Source organism: Anguilla rostrata, chromosome 11, assembly GCF_018555375.3.
Source record: "Anguilla rostrata isolate EN2019 chromosome 11, ASM1855537v3, whole genome shotgun sequence".
Taxonomy (NCBI): Eukaryota; Metazoa; Chordata; class Actinopteri; order Anguilliformes; family Anguillidae; genus Anguilla; species Anguilla rostrata.
Window position 1 is genome coordinate 28,290,381 of NC_057943.1, and position 16,642 is coordinate 28,307,022.

Here is a 16,642-nt window from a genome sequence, read left to right on the forward strand (position 1 = left end):
CTTTCGTCTGATGTCAGGCGGGCTCAGTGAAAGTTAGCGGTAGTTACGGGAGGGGGGGGAGGGGGGGGGGAGGTGCAGCTCCCGAGAGGGGTAATTACGGCTGAGTCACGCGCTGCGGAGCGGTGTGGCTAACGCTAGCGTGGAGGGCGGCCAGCAGACGCTGTGACGCGCGGCCAGACGGGCCTGCGGCCGGGCCGGACAGACGGTTTACGCAGCCGCTCGTCTGTGGTCCAGCGGTGACCGGGCCCTTCAGACGCGGCTGACCTTACCGCTCGTGGGCCTTTCCTCAGGGACAAAGGACAATGACCGTTTAACTGTCTGGGACTGTGAATCACACCGTTTAAATAAAGAGCACACACCTCTGCCCCGCCCGGCTTCTGTGACTGATACGCACACACGCGCACGCGCACCCGCATACGTGCACACACACACACGACACACACACACACCACACACACACCCACACACAACACACACGCACACACACACACGCACACACACACACACACACGCACACACATACACACACACACGCACACACGCACACACACCCACGCACACACGCACGCACACACGCACACGCACCCACGCACACACGCACGCACGCACCCACGCACACCCACGCACACACACACACACACGCACACACACACCCACACACACACACACACACACACACGCACACACGCGCTCACACACACACACACACCCACGCACACACACACACGCACACACGCACACACACACACACACACGCACACACACGCACACACACGCTCGCGTGCTTGCGTACACAAATACATACACATATGCACGCATACAGACATACACAAACACGCACACACGTCACAGAGTTATACAAGCGAAGCTTGCGTGTGATGAAAGCTCACTTTTACGAACACGTGCAGTCACACAAATACAGTACTATACACGCACACAGAAGCACATACACAGAAATATGAACATGTGTGTGGGTGCACGCACGTGAACGCATACAAATGTACACACACGCTAGCAAATACATACGTAATTACAACTGTGCACAAATGCATAATGTTCAAACACTCCGCTCCCTCTCCCGCCCCCACACACATACACACACACAAGCAAGCAAGCAAATCTGCATCTTTCCATACATGCACTAAGCCCACTTACCAGAAAAGAAAAAAAATGCCAGTTAGAATTAAATATTGCACAGGGCTCAACTTCCTGTGTTACAGAATATATGGTCATTTTGAAGACAATTTCCTATTTACATGAGAGGATTTCAATAAATACAATTGGAAATCTTTATTAAGTCCAGTGTAATTAACTTTCCCTGCTCCGCTGTGCAAATGGTAACACAACTATGTTAGCTAATCATAAATATTTCTTAAAACCACAGAACATTCAGTCTGTAACTAATTCCAGTGTGAACAGACTGACAAGCTAAGTATTTTGGAGGGGGTCAGAGAGACCCCCTTTCCACTCCAGTATGTCCCAGAGCCTCCAAAAAAGCCTTGATTAGAGTCATCAAGTTACGGGTCAAATGACATTTCCCATAATGCACAGGGACTAAAACGGCCTACAGCATCGTAACACGTTATGTACTGATCCTGTGGCAAGAAACGCCTAGCTAGTTCTCCTGTGAGACGTGACATTTCAAATGTTTTCCAAAACTCAATCCAGGTCAGAGCATTTGAGCTGAATTAAACTGGAGGCTGTTTACCAATGTAATCGCTCTTCAAGTACCGCGTATGTCAATAAGTATGTCAATATACATAAGAAATTAGCCTATCGGGCGTTGTTCGCTTAGATCTTCCCCATTAGCTGAGGTGATACTCTTCACTCATAGGTTTAGTGTGACTGTGAATATCTATGAGAAAGAACCTGCATTCTTCAGCAATGTAGTGCATCTTCATTGATGGGCACACAAGATTACAGCCATCAAAACTCTGAACCAAAACACTCAAATGAAATAAAAGCCGAGTGCAAACCAAGCACACTCGAAAGATGTAATAAAATCGCCCCTGGGGAGGTGGACTGACGATACTGTACTTTGTGAATTCTCTCTGGGAATATGTATTTTTTTCTCTGACTCTCTCTCCGTGACACCTTTCTCACCCGGATAAAGGGGAGGAGCGATCGGCAGGCTTTAGGGCCAATCTCGGCACCAGAGAGGGGCGGGCTCTGTTCGAGGCGAAGGAGGGATCCGCCCCCTCGCGGGGATAAGAAAGCGGGCGTGGGAGGAGGAGGAGGAGGCAGCGGGAGGGGGCGGGGTTAAGAGGTCAGCTTGGAGTAGTTGGGCGGGGAGAACCTCCGGCGCAGGTACTTGAGGATGTAGAGAGGCAGGCAGCTGATCAGGGTGATGGCCGTCACCTTCCACAGGAACGACAGGGTGGCGATGAAGTAGACGTCTGAGAGAGAGAGAGAGAGAGAGTGAGGGAGAGGGAGAGAGAGAGGGAGAGAGAGAGGAGGGGGTGTCATTGACCTGAGGGGGTGTCTACATTAGCAGGGGAGTGTTCGCAATCAAATGTGATCTAGCTAGCTATTTAAACATAAAATCGAGTTAGTCACTATGAAGGTTTCAGAATATCAGTAAATTATGAAAACATAATGATAAATACTTTTCTCTTTAATTTATTAATATTTGTGGCCATGTAGTTCATCTTGTGATCAATAGAAAGATTAAATGTGATCATACAATTTAAGTGTTTTTCTTTTAATTTGTTATGAATCTTTGACTTGTATTGCAGAGGTTATGGGTTCAATTTCCAGGTGTGCACTGTTGAACCCTTGAGCAAGTTACCCAAACCGCTTCAGTAAATATTTAGCTATCTAAAAGGATTGAACGTAAAAAAAAGTAAGCTATATACATCTCACTCTGGAAATCCTTAAACGTAAAATGTAAAAGTGTATGAAAATGAATACCAGCCAGTTGAAATACCACCCAGCCATGAGTGACTGGAGATGGCAAAAGCTTTGCCCAGATGCTGGCAATTTTGGAAATGCTTGGTTTGATGAAAAAGCCGTGGGGATTGGTTCTCATGGAATCACCCCGAATGCCTCGAGAGCGCACCCTCACACCCTCCCTGCAGCTGCTTTGAGTCTCTCCCTCGCCTGCGCTCGCTCGTCCCACGGTCCCTTTCGCTCACCGCCGGTCGACCCACCCGAGGACCACATTCAAAACAACCGCGCTCTCCTTCAAAGCGACCGCCCTCTGGCTTTGTGGACGCACGACGGTTTCTCTCGAAAAACAAGGCTCTTTTACCCAGAAAACCTATCTTTCCTCCTCAGAAAGGGGAAAAGACGGAGGAGGCCTTTTCGTCGAGTGGAACCGTGGGGGCTCCCTCAAAGAGAGCCGTCTGGAAAGGGCATGACCAGCGCCCGCAAGCGAAAAGAGCAGCCCTCAGCTAAAATAAGGCCCCGGCAGGCTAATTAAAACCCAAGGGGGATAATGGAAACCCGCGCCGCGTGTCACGCTGTGCTGTGAAAGCGGTGGCTGCTGGCCGCCCTGTGATGTGGTCGCAGTCTAGGTGATTATTTCCCACCATAAACTCCCGGGCAGCCTCAGCCCGCTACTGTGCTCGACGAGCAGCCCATATGTGCACACGTCTGCCTCAGTGCCCCTGCAGCCAATGCTGTCAAGTGGGTCAAGTTTCTGTGTAAATGGAGGTGAATTATGTAATCGGGTTTCAGTGCGAATGCATGTGAATTATCTAAAGGGGTTTTAAAAGTGAATGAATGTACATGATTTAAATAAGCCTTCAGTGCAAACGAACATGAATTATGTAATCGGGTTTCCGTGTGAATGCATGCAAATCAGCTAAACAGGTTTCAGAGTAAATTCATGTGAATTATTTAAATAGGGTTTCAGTGTAAACAAGTGCTAATTAAGTGCTAGTCAGGTTTCAGCACGAAAGAATGTGAATTACACAAATCATGTTTCAGTGTGAATGAATGTAAATTACTTAAACTGAATAAACCAACACTCACTGCACACGCAAATTTTATATGAAAATAAAGAGGGGTGAGCAGTTAAGAGGAGGGAACATTTATTTTAAAAAATATCTGTGAAAATTATGCATAATTTACCGACTTTTAAAAACCTTCCCAATGAGTAAATCTTATTTTTATTTTGCTACACTGGGTATCTGCTAGATCAGTATTGAATGCAGTAGCACTGATCTCTGGGGTGCTCCATTGGTCTCTCGAACGAGGCAAAGTTCCACTTTACTTTGGAACAACACTACCGTATGAACCTTAAAGGACTGAAGTTACTGAACCGACATATTTCTGAAAAATTCAGACGCGGCTGAACATGTGCGCTACAGAAAAGACAGCTAAAGGAAGCGGAAGCCAGCCATATTTCACGCTCAGTAGCCGTGATTTACCGGGTCAAGAAAAAATGGGACATTTTATGAAAAATATGAAATATTTGTTCTGTGATTTTTTTTGTCTGTGAAACTGTGGTGCCAATGACCCTTGTCTCTGAGGCAAAAAAAAGGAAAATAGGAAAAAAAAATATATATATATATAAATGGAAAGAAATTTGTGCTCTACTCGAGCCAAGGCATCGAGAATAAATCTGCATCTTGTTTGCGCTGACAAAACGGCCTTTCAGGTCTATTTGCGCGTTCGCTGAATGTTTCAGTGGGCAACGGCCTCTGTGGGGAGGGGAAACACAGTCGGGCCTTTGTGAGCTTGATTGGCGGGTCTCCTGGGCCACTGACGAGGACGGTAGCTGACTCACGGGGACGTGTGAGGCGGGCTCTCGATCAGCTCCACCGGGGACCAACGGACCTCTCAGCGGAGCCAAAGGAAGAGGGCGGAAAGACGAACCGAACCGGCCGGAGGGAGCTTAGACGTTGGGGCAACGCTTCCGAAACGTCGGCAGAACGGTTCTGGAGGTCTGTTCTGCGTGCGGCGCTAGCCGGCCCGATAAACAGGCAGGCCTGCCGTCCTCGGGGGAAGGAAATGAACAAGGGGCTGTGGAATTTCCTCTTTGATACTTCGGGAACGCAGCCTGCCGCTTCCACTCCGCCCTCCTCCACGTTCACCTTCAAGCTTCCTAACGGCTCTGGGGTTCCAAAGATGACAGGGGGTGGGGCGAAAGGGAGGGAGGTGGGTGGGTGGTGGCAGCTGCACAACAGAGGCGCTGTATTGGTGGTTCAGCACAGGCATGGATTTTCTCAAAAAATGTGCAGGACAGCCAGAACTCATGACAGGAAATGCCCAGAGAATCCCATCTGCCAGGATGGATCTCTGAAAGGCATCCGGATCTTTCACAAAGCCCACGCCTGAGTCTCCTCAGAGGAAACGAAAAGCATGAGGACCCATCAGAACGCAGCCAGAATACGCCTGCTTTTTAAATGGCTCCTGACGGACGCGTTCCCACTCCTCCCATCATCCTGATCTCTGACAGCACTTAGCCAATCACACCGGTGAGGCCCAGCTGGTCACTCAGCTGGCATCGGCAGATGGGGGCGGTCAGGGTGATAAAGGTTTGGTACGTTACAGCATTACTGAATCAGACCAGCGGGTTGGAAACATGAGGGGGAAGGGAGCCGGGGGGTTGGGGTTTGGGGCGTGGCTATGAAGAAGAGGAGGGGCTGGGGGGCTGTGAGGTTATTGCAGAAGTCGAGAGGCTAGGATGTGTAGTTATTACAGCAGAGGGGGGTAGGGGTGTGGTTATAGCATCAGAAGAGGGTGGCTGGGGGTGTGGTTATTACAGAAGAGGTGTGGCTGGGGGTGCATTTATTATAGAAGAGGAGGGGCTGGGGTGTGGTTATTACAGAAGAGGAGGGGCTGGGGGTATGGTTTTAACAGAAGAGGAGGGGCTAGGGGAGTGGTTATAGCAGAAAGGGGGAGGGGCCAGGCAGAAACAGAACTCACCGATGAATTCGTGCAGGAAGACCAGCGAGGCGACGTAGCAGGCCAAGCTGAGCAGCTCCGCCACGATCATCAGCCAGTGCCAGGTCTGCACGGTCAGGGCCACCATCAGCAGCTCCGTCAGGATGAGCGAGGTGAAGGAGATGGCCACGATGTGCACAAACTCCGACTCAAACAGCAGCAGGGCCCCGTACATGATGATACTGCCTGCAGACCCACATCACAATACAGCGTCACTAATATATCAACACACCCAGCGTCGCTAAAATACAGACAGCGTCGCTAACATGACAGTTGCTACCATACAACACAGAGCACCACTGACATACAGCACATAGTGTCGCTAACATACAAACATAGTGTCGATAACATACAAACATACAGAGCGTTGCTAACATGACACACAGAGCCTTGCTAACATACAAAAACACACACACACACAGAGAATCACTAACAGACAAAAGAACTGGAGCAGCTAGACCTGCTCCGGATTGAGACTTCTTCCACACACAGCACACGCATTGTTCTCATTGGACCTCACACTATTCCCCAGTAAACTGGCCTGCTGTAGATTCAAACTGGCAAGCTCCTTCACTCCCATCTCAGATAAGGGCTCGAGGGTCAAGCAATCATTCCAATGATATTGATGGCCTGCTGCGTTAACTTCCGTGGTGCAAGAGAACCCGGACTAACGGGCTATTGTTCGGGTTTGGAAATGGAGAAGACTGCGGTATTCAAGACGGGTCATGTTTCGCTGATGAGAAGGAGAACAGAACACATTTTTCCGTAGTTCCAGACTTTTCCATAACTTCCTCTTGCCATGTTATTGTGACCCCAGAAACCTGACATTAAAAAATATGCTTCCTGTGATTGAAAAATGGGTGTCAACACAAGGAGATGAACCCGGTCACCCCAGAAAGATACTCGGGTTCAATTCCACGTGTTTGATCCAGCGCATTAGAAAATTCCCCACTTGACTGTCTCAAAGCGCACATACTCAGATAATATGAAATGGAGAAACGTGTCATATAAATTTGTGATTACTATATTAAAAATATCGTTTTTATATGTATCGCAAATATATATCAAATAAAAGTTCAGTTCTAAATACATTATAAAGATACACATTACAACAATCGTCATAAAATTATAGAACAATCCACAAGGTGTTGAGATCCATATACAACAAGAACAAATTCTGTGTCATTCACAGAACTAGCGTGCTGAAATCCATCTGGGGCTTAACCCTTTAAGGTGTGAGACACAAAAACATATTCTTAACTGAACATTCTAATGCTGATGTACAGTACCACTATGATAGAACATAAATAGAAACTTCAGAAACCACTTAAGGTTAAACAGAAGGGGCAGACAACGCTGAGGGGAGGGACCTGGACGAGCACGACACACAGGGGGGGAAAAAAAGGGAAAACTACTTGACATCTCACGACCACAGACGCATGAAATAAACACTACTCTGGTAATTAAGAGAGGAAGAAAGTGTGTGGGAGAAGAGCTTTCGCCACACACAGGAGTTGTTTGTATAACTGTGGGTGTGTGTGTGTGTGTGTGTGTTTCTTGTGTGGATGAGGGGTGTGGCAAAGCGCACTTTTCATCTGGGAGTTTATTTTGACCCGCGCAGACGGGCGTGTGACCCCAGATGCTGTGTCTCTTTTTCGAACGGGATACAAACAAAGCTTCTGGCGGCATTTGGGAAGGTTTACGCAATCGAGGCTCGTCAGGGAAAAAGATGCTGGGGGATGCCGTGTGAGTAGTGTGCGTGGGGGAGAGCAGCCGCGCTACTCCTCGTTTGTTATGACAGACTTCCTGCATAGAGAGCTCTGACAGAACTGGAAGCCTGCCTCCGTCTCCATGACTCCCGTAACCACAGCAACCCTAACTGCCATGTGTTCCATTCTGCTAGTTGTAGACTGGCCACCTTTAAAGACCTTGGGCAATTCTTTTTACTTTAGAGTACTTCACATTACAATACATTCTTACCCAGTATTTCATTTGGAGTTATATTTATCAATACCATATGTACATAATTAGGTGAGGCAAAAAGTGTGCTTGATTTTAAAATAAACTTACCTTGGTAAATACTTATCAGCACCCATATCAGAAACGTTTTGAAGGATAGAGGGCGGCCCTGTATGGGGAAAAAAATGTAAAAATCAGGAAATCAAACAACAATTAATGCTAAAGATAAAGGGATTTATGACTGTATGATGATACTGAAATATATGTCAAATTCCTTTTAAATTTATCAGGGGACTCAATCAATTTATTTAGGTGAGTTAAAGTATATGGAGGAGCATTCTAAAGCAGGTGGCAGACCCTGTAGCCCTCCAGGACTGGAGTTCAACCTGCAGACACTGCGGCCCTCCAGGACTGGAGTTCAACCTGCAGACACTGCGGCCCTCCAGGACTGGAGTTAAACCTGCAGACACTGCGGCCCTCCAGGACTGGAGTTAAACCTGCAGACACTGCGGCTCTCCAGGACTGGAGTTTGAGATCCCCAATTTAAAGCACTGAATCACATACTGTAAGCATGCACAAACACATATGTGAGCGCACACACACACACACACACACACACACCTTCAGGAGATCCTTATAAAGCTCAGGATACAGCATGGCCACTTCCGACTTGACGTCTTTGTCCAGAACCAGGGAGAAGACGGGGAACATGGTGTAGAGGGTGGAGTAACTGAAACACAGAGACAGACCTTCCGGTTTGGAGCTCCTCTACAGCCTGAGCACAATCAACACTTAGCCTCAGTCTGGCCCACAATTTCACCAGAGATTCCCTCTTCACAAACACAATCTGGCAACCTCAGAAGTCACCAGCGTGAATGAAAATGATTGGGCCTGTAGTGAGAAATCTAACGCACTACGCAGTCATTTTGAGACCGAAAAAGGGGAAAGGATGATTGAATCCGTGGCTTGGCTTTGTGGGACGACAGCGGACCGTATTGGCAGAAATTATGGAAACACCGTGCTAAAAAGAAGTTCAGTACTCTTAGTCTACATTTACACCGTCTGGTAAAAGTGACCCAATTCCCATTTTTCGCTCTCACATGTGGCACAGATCAGATATGTATTACGAACGAGCAAACAGTAAAAAAGCACATGGAATCGAACAATTTCAGATCCGTTTTGGGCCAAATTCTTGGAAATAAATCCAATAGGAGTCAGATACCTGCCAATGCAACCGTCATCTAAACGCACAGATCGGAATTACCCGATCATTGTGATTAGCACGTCATTCAAAATGGGATATTCTCATACTTTTTTCCACTATTTCATGATAGCTTCCCTCTCACAAAATAATAAATCAGTTTTTAACATTATAATTTTATAATAAAAAAGTACAGGACAAAAAAAAAAAATTTCAAACTGATAAAAAAATGTCCAACAGTAAGATACATCAGACTGCAATTACGTAGGTGCAATGATAATTACTTGTTTAACACAACTGCTAAATAATTCAAAATTTTTATGTTGCCATTACACTCATTACATTTATAATAGCAAAAAATGAGAACCATAATGGACATAATGCATTTATGTGATTCAATAATTTGCGCCAGTACTGTACTCAAAACACCAATCATACCAAATAAAACAGATTTCAGCGTAGATAAATGTGAGGTAATCGGATGACTGCCCTCTGGTTTACACTCATACACTTACTTATCCAACAAATCCAAATGTCATGTCCAAGTGTCGTTTCTGATTGTAGTGAAAACGCAAGAAAACGGACACGGACCTGAATCGCCAAACAGCGGCCATATTAAGCCCGTCTGGGGGTCGCGACGCATCACCGTAACGCTGGTTACCAGATCGGATGGCGCACCGACAGCTAAAAACCAGCTGAAATGCGATGCCCGTCTAAATGCACAGAATCGGTTACGCCCCATGTATCAAATATAAAGAAATTTGATGCGTCAGCTCAATCCATTATGTAAACAGGGCCTGATATTTAGAAATACGTCCTGGCTATTTTTAGTTCAGCGTATGATTTTGTTCTTCTGTCAGATTTTGGCAAAAAAAAAAAAACGTTGTGGTTAAAAATCTATGAAGCTAGGAAATACTTTTATCGATTATTTATTCGGTAGTTCTCAGACGTCATAAATTATTGCATTTTGCGTGTGTGTTCACCACTACTGACACAAGACACAAGTAATAAAGGTTTCCCACAAAAAAAAGTGCTTTAAAAACATCTGACTGATAAATATTGTTGCTGTGACTCCGATGACAAATTGTATATTTTCTTTTTTACGCCAACGTTTTTCCTACTTGATCAAGTGTGACTGACCAGAATGACTAACTGCACAGGGAAGCCTTTCAGTCAGGGCTACTTTTAAAGAGCTCTACTGGACAGCTACTCTGACTAATGTTACACAAATCCAAAAGGCCCAAATCTTCCCATAACTTTCTTAAATTATGCCTAATTTTTACTTCTGCTAGTCGGCGGCGATTCGGCCTCCAGGAATCGTGCGAGAGCGGGCGCTGTAAATCCGCGCGGAGACTCGCAGAACCTCTTCAGTTTCTCCGGGCTGAAGGAAACGTCTCGGTTTTCAACACTCGGGTTCCTTTTTTTCCCATTTTGGCCCGTGGAGCACACATGACCTCATGCAGCCAGTATCTGAACTCCTAAAGCGGGCCGAATGCGGGGGGGGAGGGAGAGGGGGGGCGGCGGCGTGCGGCTAACGGAGCAGTCGGGGTGAGTCAGGGACCCCCCCACCCCCCAGACACCCCCCCCCGCCTCCCGCTCCTTAGCCGACAGTCTCGCAACCCAGACAGTCTGGAAAGATGTCGGGACGCTCTCTCGCCTTCCGCTTACGGTAGCGTGGTGCTGGGCACGCTCCCAGGGGGCAGTGAGCGGAAGCCTTACGGTAGCGTGGTGCTGGGCACGCTCTCAGGGGGCAGTGAGCGGAAGCCTTACGGTAGCGTGGTGCTGGGCACGCTCCCAGGGGGCAGTGAGCGGAAGCCTTACGGGAGCGTGGTGCTGGGCACGCTCTCAGGGGGCAGTGAGCGGAAGCCTTACGGGAGCGTGGTGCTGGGCACGCTCTCAGGGGGCAGTGAGCGGAAGCTTTACGGGAGCGTGGTGCTGGGCACGCTCTCAGGGGGCAGTGAGCGGAAGCCTTACGGTAGCGTGGTGCTGGGCACGCTCTCAGGGGGCAGTGAGCGGAAGCCTTACGGTAGCGTGGTGCTGGGCACGCTCTCAGGGGGCAGTGAGCGGAAGCCTTACGGTAGCGTGGTGCTGGGCACGCTCTCAGGGGGCAGTGAGCGGAAGCCTTACGGTAGCGTGGTGCTGGGCACGCTCTCAGGGGGCAGTGAGCGGAAGCTTTACGGTAGCGTGGTGCTGGGCACGCTCTCAGGGGGCAGTGAGCGGAAGCCTTACGGGAGCGTGGTGCTGGGCACGCTCTCAGGGGGCAGTGAGCGGAAGCCTTACGGGAGCGTGGTGCTGGGCACGCTCTCAGGGGGCAGTGAGCGGAAGCCTTACGGGAGCGTGGTGCTGGGCACGCTCCAGGGGGCAGTGAGCGGAAGCTTTACGGGAGTGTGGTGCTGGGCACGCTCTCAGGGGGCAGTGAGCGGAAGCCTTACGGGAGCGTGGTGCTGGGCACGCTCTCAGGGGGCAGTGAGCGGAAGCCTTACGGTAGCGTGGTGCTGGGCACGCTCTCAGGGGGCAGTGAGCGGAAGCCTTACGGTAGCGTGGTGCTGGGCACGCTCTCAGGGGGCAGTGAGCGGAAGCCTTACGGTAGCGTGGTGCTGGGCACGCTCTCAGGGGGCAGTGAGCGGAAGCTTTACGGTAGCGTGATGCTGGGCACGCTCCCAGGGGGCAGTGAGCGGAAGCTTTACGGTAGCGTGGTGCTGGGCACGCTCTCAGGGGGCAGTGAGCGGAAGCTTTACGGTAGCGTGGTGCTGGGCACGCTCTCAGGGGGCAGTGAGCGGAAGCCTTACGGTAGCGTGGTGCTGGGCACGCTCTCAGGGGGCAGTGAGCGGAAGCCTTACGGTAGCGTGGTGCTGGGCACGCTCTCAGGGGGCAGTGAGCGGAAGCCTTACGGTAGCGTGGTGCTGGGCACGCTCTCAGGGGGCAGTGAGCGGAAGCCTTACGGTAGCGTGGTGCTGGGCACGCTCTCAGGGGGCAGTGAGCGGAAGCTTTACGGTAGCGTGGTGCTGGGCACGCTCTCAGGGGGCAGTGAGCGGAAGCCTTACGGTAGCGTGGTGCTGGGCACGCTCCAGGGGGCAGTGAGCGGAAGCCTTACGGTAGCGTGGTGCTGGGCACGCTCTCAGGGGGCAGTGAGCGGAAGCCTTACGGTAGCGTGGTGCTGGGCACGCTCTCAGGGGGCAGTGAGCGGAAGCTTTATGGTAGCGTGGTGCTGGGCACGCTCTCAGGGGGCAGTGAGCGGAAGCCTTACGGTAGCGTGGTGCTGGGCACGCTCTCAGGGGGCAGTGAGCGGAAGCTTTATGGTAGCGTGGTGCTGGGCACGCTCTCAGGGGGCAGTGAGCGGAAGCCTTACGGTAGCGTGGTGCTGGGCACGCTCTCAGGGGGCAGTGAGCGGAAGCCTTACGGTAGCGTGGTGCTGGGCACGCTCTCAGGGGGCAGTGAGCGGAAGCCTTACGGTAGCGTGGTGCTGGGCACGCTCTCAGGGGGCAGTGAGCGGAAGCTTACGGTAGCGTGGTGCTGGGCACGCTCTCAGGGGGCAGTGAGCGGAAGCCTTACGGTAGCGTGGTGCTGGGCACGCTCTCAGGGGCAGTGAGCGGAAGCCTTACGGTAGCGTGGTGCTGGGCACGCTCTCAGGGGCAGTGAGCGAAGCCTTACGGTAGCGTGGTGCTGGGCACGCTCTCAGGGGGCAGTGAGCGAAGCCTTACGGTAGCGTGGTGCTGGGCACGCTCTCAGGGGGCAGTAGCGGAAGCTTTACGGTAGCGTGTGCGGGCACGCTCAGGGGGCAGTGAGCGGAAGCCTTACGGTAGCGTGGTGCTGGGCACGCTCTCAGGGGGCAGTGAGCGGAAGCCTTACGGTAGCGTGGTGCTGGGCACGCTCTCAGGGGGCAGTGAGCGGAAGCTTTACGGTATGCGCCCGACAGGCACCTGCCCTCGCTGCTGACCTACTTTCCTCAGTCCCGCAGTTTGTGTTTGGGCTGCCGGTTGTAATCGCATCACCTTATGACCACCTTGGCTTGGCTTGATTGGCTAGAAAACATAGATTATGTTCCACAAGTGGCTGTGGTTTATGGCTCTGGACTGCACTGCACTGGCCAGGTTCAATAGACACAGGTCGCAACGGACAAAGGTTCGTAGCAGACACAGGCTCGTAGCAGACACAGGTTAGTAGCAGACACAGGTTTATAGCAGACACAGGTTCATAACAGACACAGGTTAGTAGCAGACACAGAGTTATAGCAGACACAGAGTTATAGCAGACACAGGTTCGTAGCAGACATAGGGTCATAGCAGACACAGGTTCGTAGCAGACACAGGTTAGTAGCAGACACAGGGTCATAGCAGACACAGGGTCACAGCAGACACAGGTTCGTAGCAGACACAGGGTCATAGCAGACACAGGTTAGTAGCAGACACAGGTTCATAGCAGACACAGGGTCATAGCAGACACAGGGTCATAGCAGACACAGGGTCATAGCAGACACAGGGTCACAGCAGACACAGGTTCGTAGCAGACACAGGGTCATAGCAGACACAGGTTCATAGCAGACACAGGGTCACAGCAGACACAGGTTTGTAGCAGACACAGGGTCATAGCAGACACAGGTTAGTAGCAGACACAGGTTCGTAGCAGACACAGGTTCGTAGCAGACACAGGGTCATAGCAGACACAGGTTCGTAACAGACACAGGTTCACAGCAGACAGGCGTAGGCTTGGCTGGCGATGTCACTCACCCGATAATGAGGAAGCCTTGGTAGAGCGGCACAGAGGCGAAGTAGAAGACGGAGGAGAACACGGCCTGGAGGGAAGACAGAGCAGACGCTGACAACGCTTCTGCATCCCCTGGCTTTCACTCAAGCCATTACCCAATTAATTTAGGCCTGTTAGTGAAATCTCTGGAGTGCCATCACAGCCCCATGCAGAAAGAACTGTCTGACTGCCAGTGTTACAAGCGCATCGTAAAAATGCAAAAAATGCGTTTTTGTTTACTGCCGTAACAAATGAGTAACACGACTGAATGCAGGGCCATCCAGCCTGCCATGGACACAATGCGATACAGATGTGTGGAGGAAATGCCTTCGCTTCTCTCTGTATCAGCACAGGCTTTAAACGGCCTCCTTCTTCCTTCAAGGGCCAGAAGCAGAGCTTAACTGTGAGGATATCGCTTTCAGTGGCTCCGTTCTGTTACTGGCCCCAGGCCCACTAGACACTGCGGCGGGCGAAGGGGGAGCGGGCAGGAAAGGGTTAAGTGCGGCCTGCCGTTTCAGGCTTCGCTCAAAGCGCTCTGTGGTTCAGCTGGATGCTCTTCACGTGTAAGTGGGGCGATTAGCGAGTGAATCACGGCGGTCTGGCGGGCGGCGAGCGGGGCTTTGACGGGCAGGAGCGAGAGCGAGAGCGAGAGCGAGAGCGAGGCGGGGAGGCCCGGCTCCGGGCCCGGTGACTCAGCCGCCGGCCGGCCGCTCGCGCCAGCGGGGCCCCGCCGCGCTCTGACTCACGTCTCCGTCCGCCGGCCGCGCCGCGCCCCGCCCCGCCCCGCCCGGCGTACCTGCATGGTGCTGATGCACAGGCTCCTGTGGATGACAAACTGGCTGAGCGCCGCCGAGCGCTTGTAGCTGTTCCTCCCGTGCACCATGAGCAGCCTCCCCAGGTGCTTGAACTGGGTCACGGAGAAATCGGCAGCCAGAGAGGCCTGCTTCCCTTCCTGAGAGGAAAGATACAGAAATATAAGTGTTTCAAGACCTTTTTACTCTGAGACCATTAAAAAAACACACAAGTTCTTAAGTTTCTTTTACTAACGGAGAGGGCCGTAAAATGAGCAGGGGGGGTTTTAGACGCAGAGCTGCTCTAGCTTAGCCTAGCTGCCAGAAAGCTCAAAGGCCCAGTCACTACATTCCAAAAATACGGTGATGTCCCGCTCTGCCACTTCTGTTTCACCGCCCTGTTGAAACCTGCAGGGACACGGGGCCTACTCTAGAGGTCTCCGGCCGTTCAGCCCTGGGCCCATGCATTAACCCCATGAAGAAGAGGTTTTTTGTAATGCTTTTTTTATTTATTGTTTTATTCTAAGTCAGTGTTCTAGAACTCCATTGCTTTCACTTATCAGAAGTGACTGTTACATCAGCCTTAGAATGTTCAGTTAAGAACATTCTAATTACATGCTGTGATTTTATACCTTAAAGGGTTCATACCGCCAAGGAAAACAGGGGAAATGGAGAAATGCATGGAAAACCCTAATGCTACAACCTGGAAGCTGGCGTGCGGGTCTGTGTGACAGTTCCAATATTCACATAGCATTAGCCGTCTGATCTGGACAACAATGTAATTCCAAAAACCCCAGGAGACGAAGGGGTGGGGGAGAAATAAAAAAGATGCGAAATGTAGAAAGTGAAGGTGTGTGTGAAAGGGCGGCAGCGGACGAGCGGAGCCCCTGGCAGATGGCCCGGGCTCGGCAGGAAACAGACGCGCGCCGGAGAGATAAGGCGAGCGCTCACTTTTCCTTCCACTCCCACGCCGCAGTCCGCTTCCTGGATCATGCTCACATCATTTCCTCCGTCCCCTGTGAGAAAAGAGCAGCTGCTCAGCGCCCCGCACATTTCTCTGACACTCGGTAACGAGCCTGGCACTCCGCTGCTCAAGTCACGCGGTGCATTCTGGGAAAGCCGTACGAAAGGCTCAACCGAATGTCACTACGCATGCTTCAAAGACGCATGACATTTTCTAACTGTGAGACTTCCAGTCACAAAGTATTAATACGACACGGAAATTACGCCAACTAAAACGAAAAGTGACCAAAAGTTTACCTCACACTGACATGCAGCATTTATGTTAACTGAACATTGAATGTGAACGTGACTTGTATTTGATCTGCACTCGTGTTTGAACTGGGACTGGGGAAGGCCCGGGATTCAGGGACGAAGGAAGAAAGGGAACGATGCAGAGCACGAGGGATGGAGGGAGGGAGGGAGGGAGGGATTCAGGGATGGAGGAAGAAAGGGAATGACGAGGAGCACGAGGGAGGGAGGAAGAAAGGGAATGACGAGAGAGGGAGGGAGGGATTGAGAAACGGAGGAGGAAAGGGAATGGTGAGGGGGGGGGAGGGAGGGAGGGAGGGCTCACCGACGGCGCAGGTGAGTTTTCCGGTGCGTTCCTGCAGCAGCCGGACGATCTGGGCCTTCTGCGTGGGCGCGCAGCGGCAGCACACCACCGCCGGGCACTGGCACGCCAGCTCCATGAACTCGTACTCGTAGAACTTCAGACACACCTGCGGGCACAGCGCCAGTCCGCAGAGGGCACCGTTCAGCCACGCGTGCCCTGAACGCTCACCCGCACCCCCACAACACCTTAACTTCAACTCACAAACAGCAGCAAGGGCCTTTCTCCCATCACAGATGTGATTGGCCTGTTCAGTAATCACCAAACTTACCTCAGAACTAAAGAACTAACTGAAAAGGTAACACATTTTGCATTTATTTGTAAGCCAAAGTTAAGGAAAGATGTTTATCAGCTTACGTTTGAGAGTGTGTTATCAATGGGATAATATTTTTTGAGATTATTGACAGTTTCAGCTTTTATTTTAGCTTTACTTTTTATGAATTT

The 16,642-nt window shown here is 50.8% G+C and overlaps 1 protein-coding gene across 4 annotated transcripts in view; it reads right to left on the reverse strand.

Annotated features, from left to right (window-relative positions):
* Positions 1–570: 570 nt before the first annotated feature.
* LOC135234517 (probable phospholipid-transporting ATPase IIA) overlaps positions 571–16,642 on the reverse strand; it is a 61,702-nt gene continuing 45,630 nt past the window's right edge. Inside the window, exons 22-29 of one of the 4 annotated variants that reach the window (XM_064299202.1) lie at positions 16,163–16,307; positions 15,538–15,602; positions 14,592–14,747; positions 13,780–13,844; positions 8,473–8,581; positions 7,963–8,020; positions 5,875–6,078; positions 571–2,396 (exon numbers count right to left, since the gene is read on the reverse strand). In XM_064299202.1, the coding sequence (XP_064155272.1) occupies positions 2,260–2,396; positions 5,875–6,078; positions 7,963–8,020; positions 8,473–8,581; positions 13,780–13,844; positions 14,592–14,747; positions 15,538–15,602; positions 16,163–16,307 (939 nt within the window). In that variant the 3' untranslated portion in view covers positions 571–2,259. The remainder of the gene's footprint in view (positions 2,397–5,874; positions 6,079–7,962; positions 8,021–8,472; positions 8,582–13,779; positions 13,845–14,591; positions 14,748–15,537; positions 15,603–16,162; positions 16,308–16,642) is intronic. The other 3 variants (XM_064299203.1, XM_064299205.1, XM_064299204.1) reach the window with 3 other exon arrangements.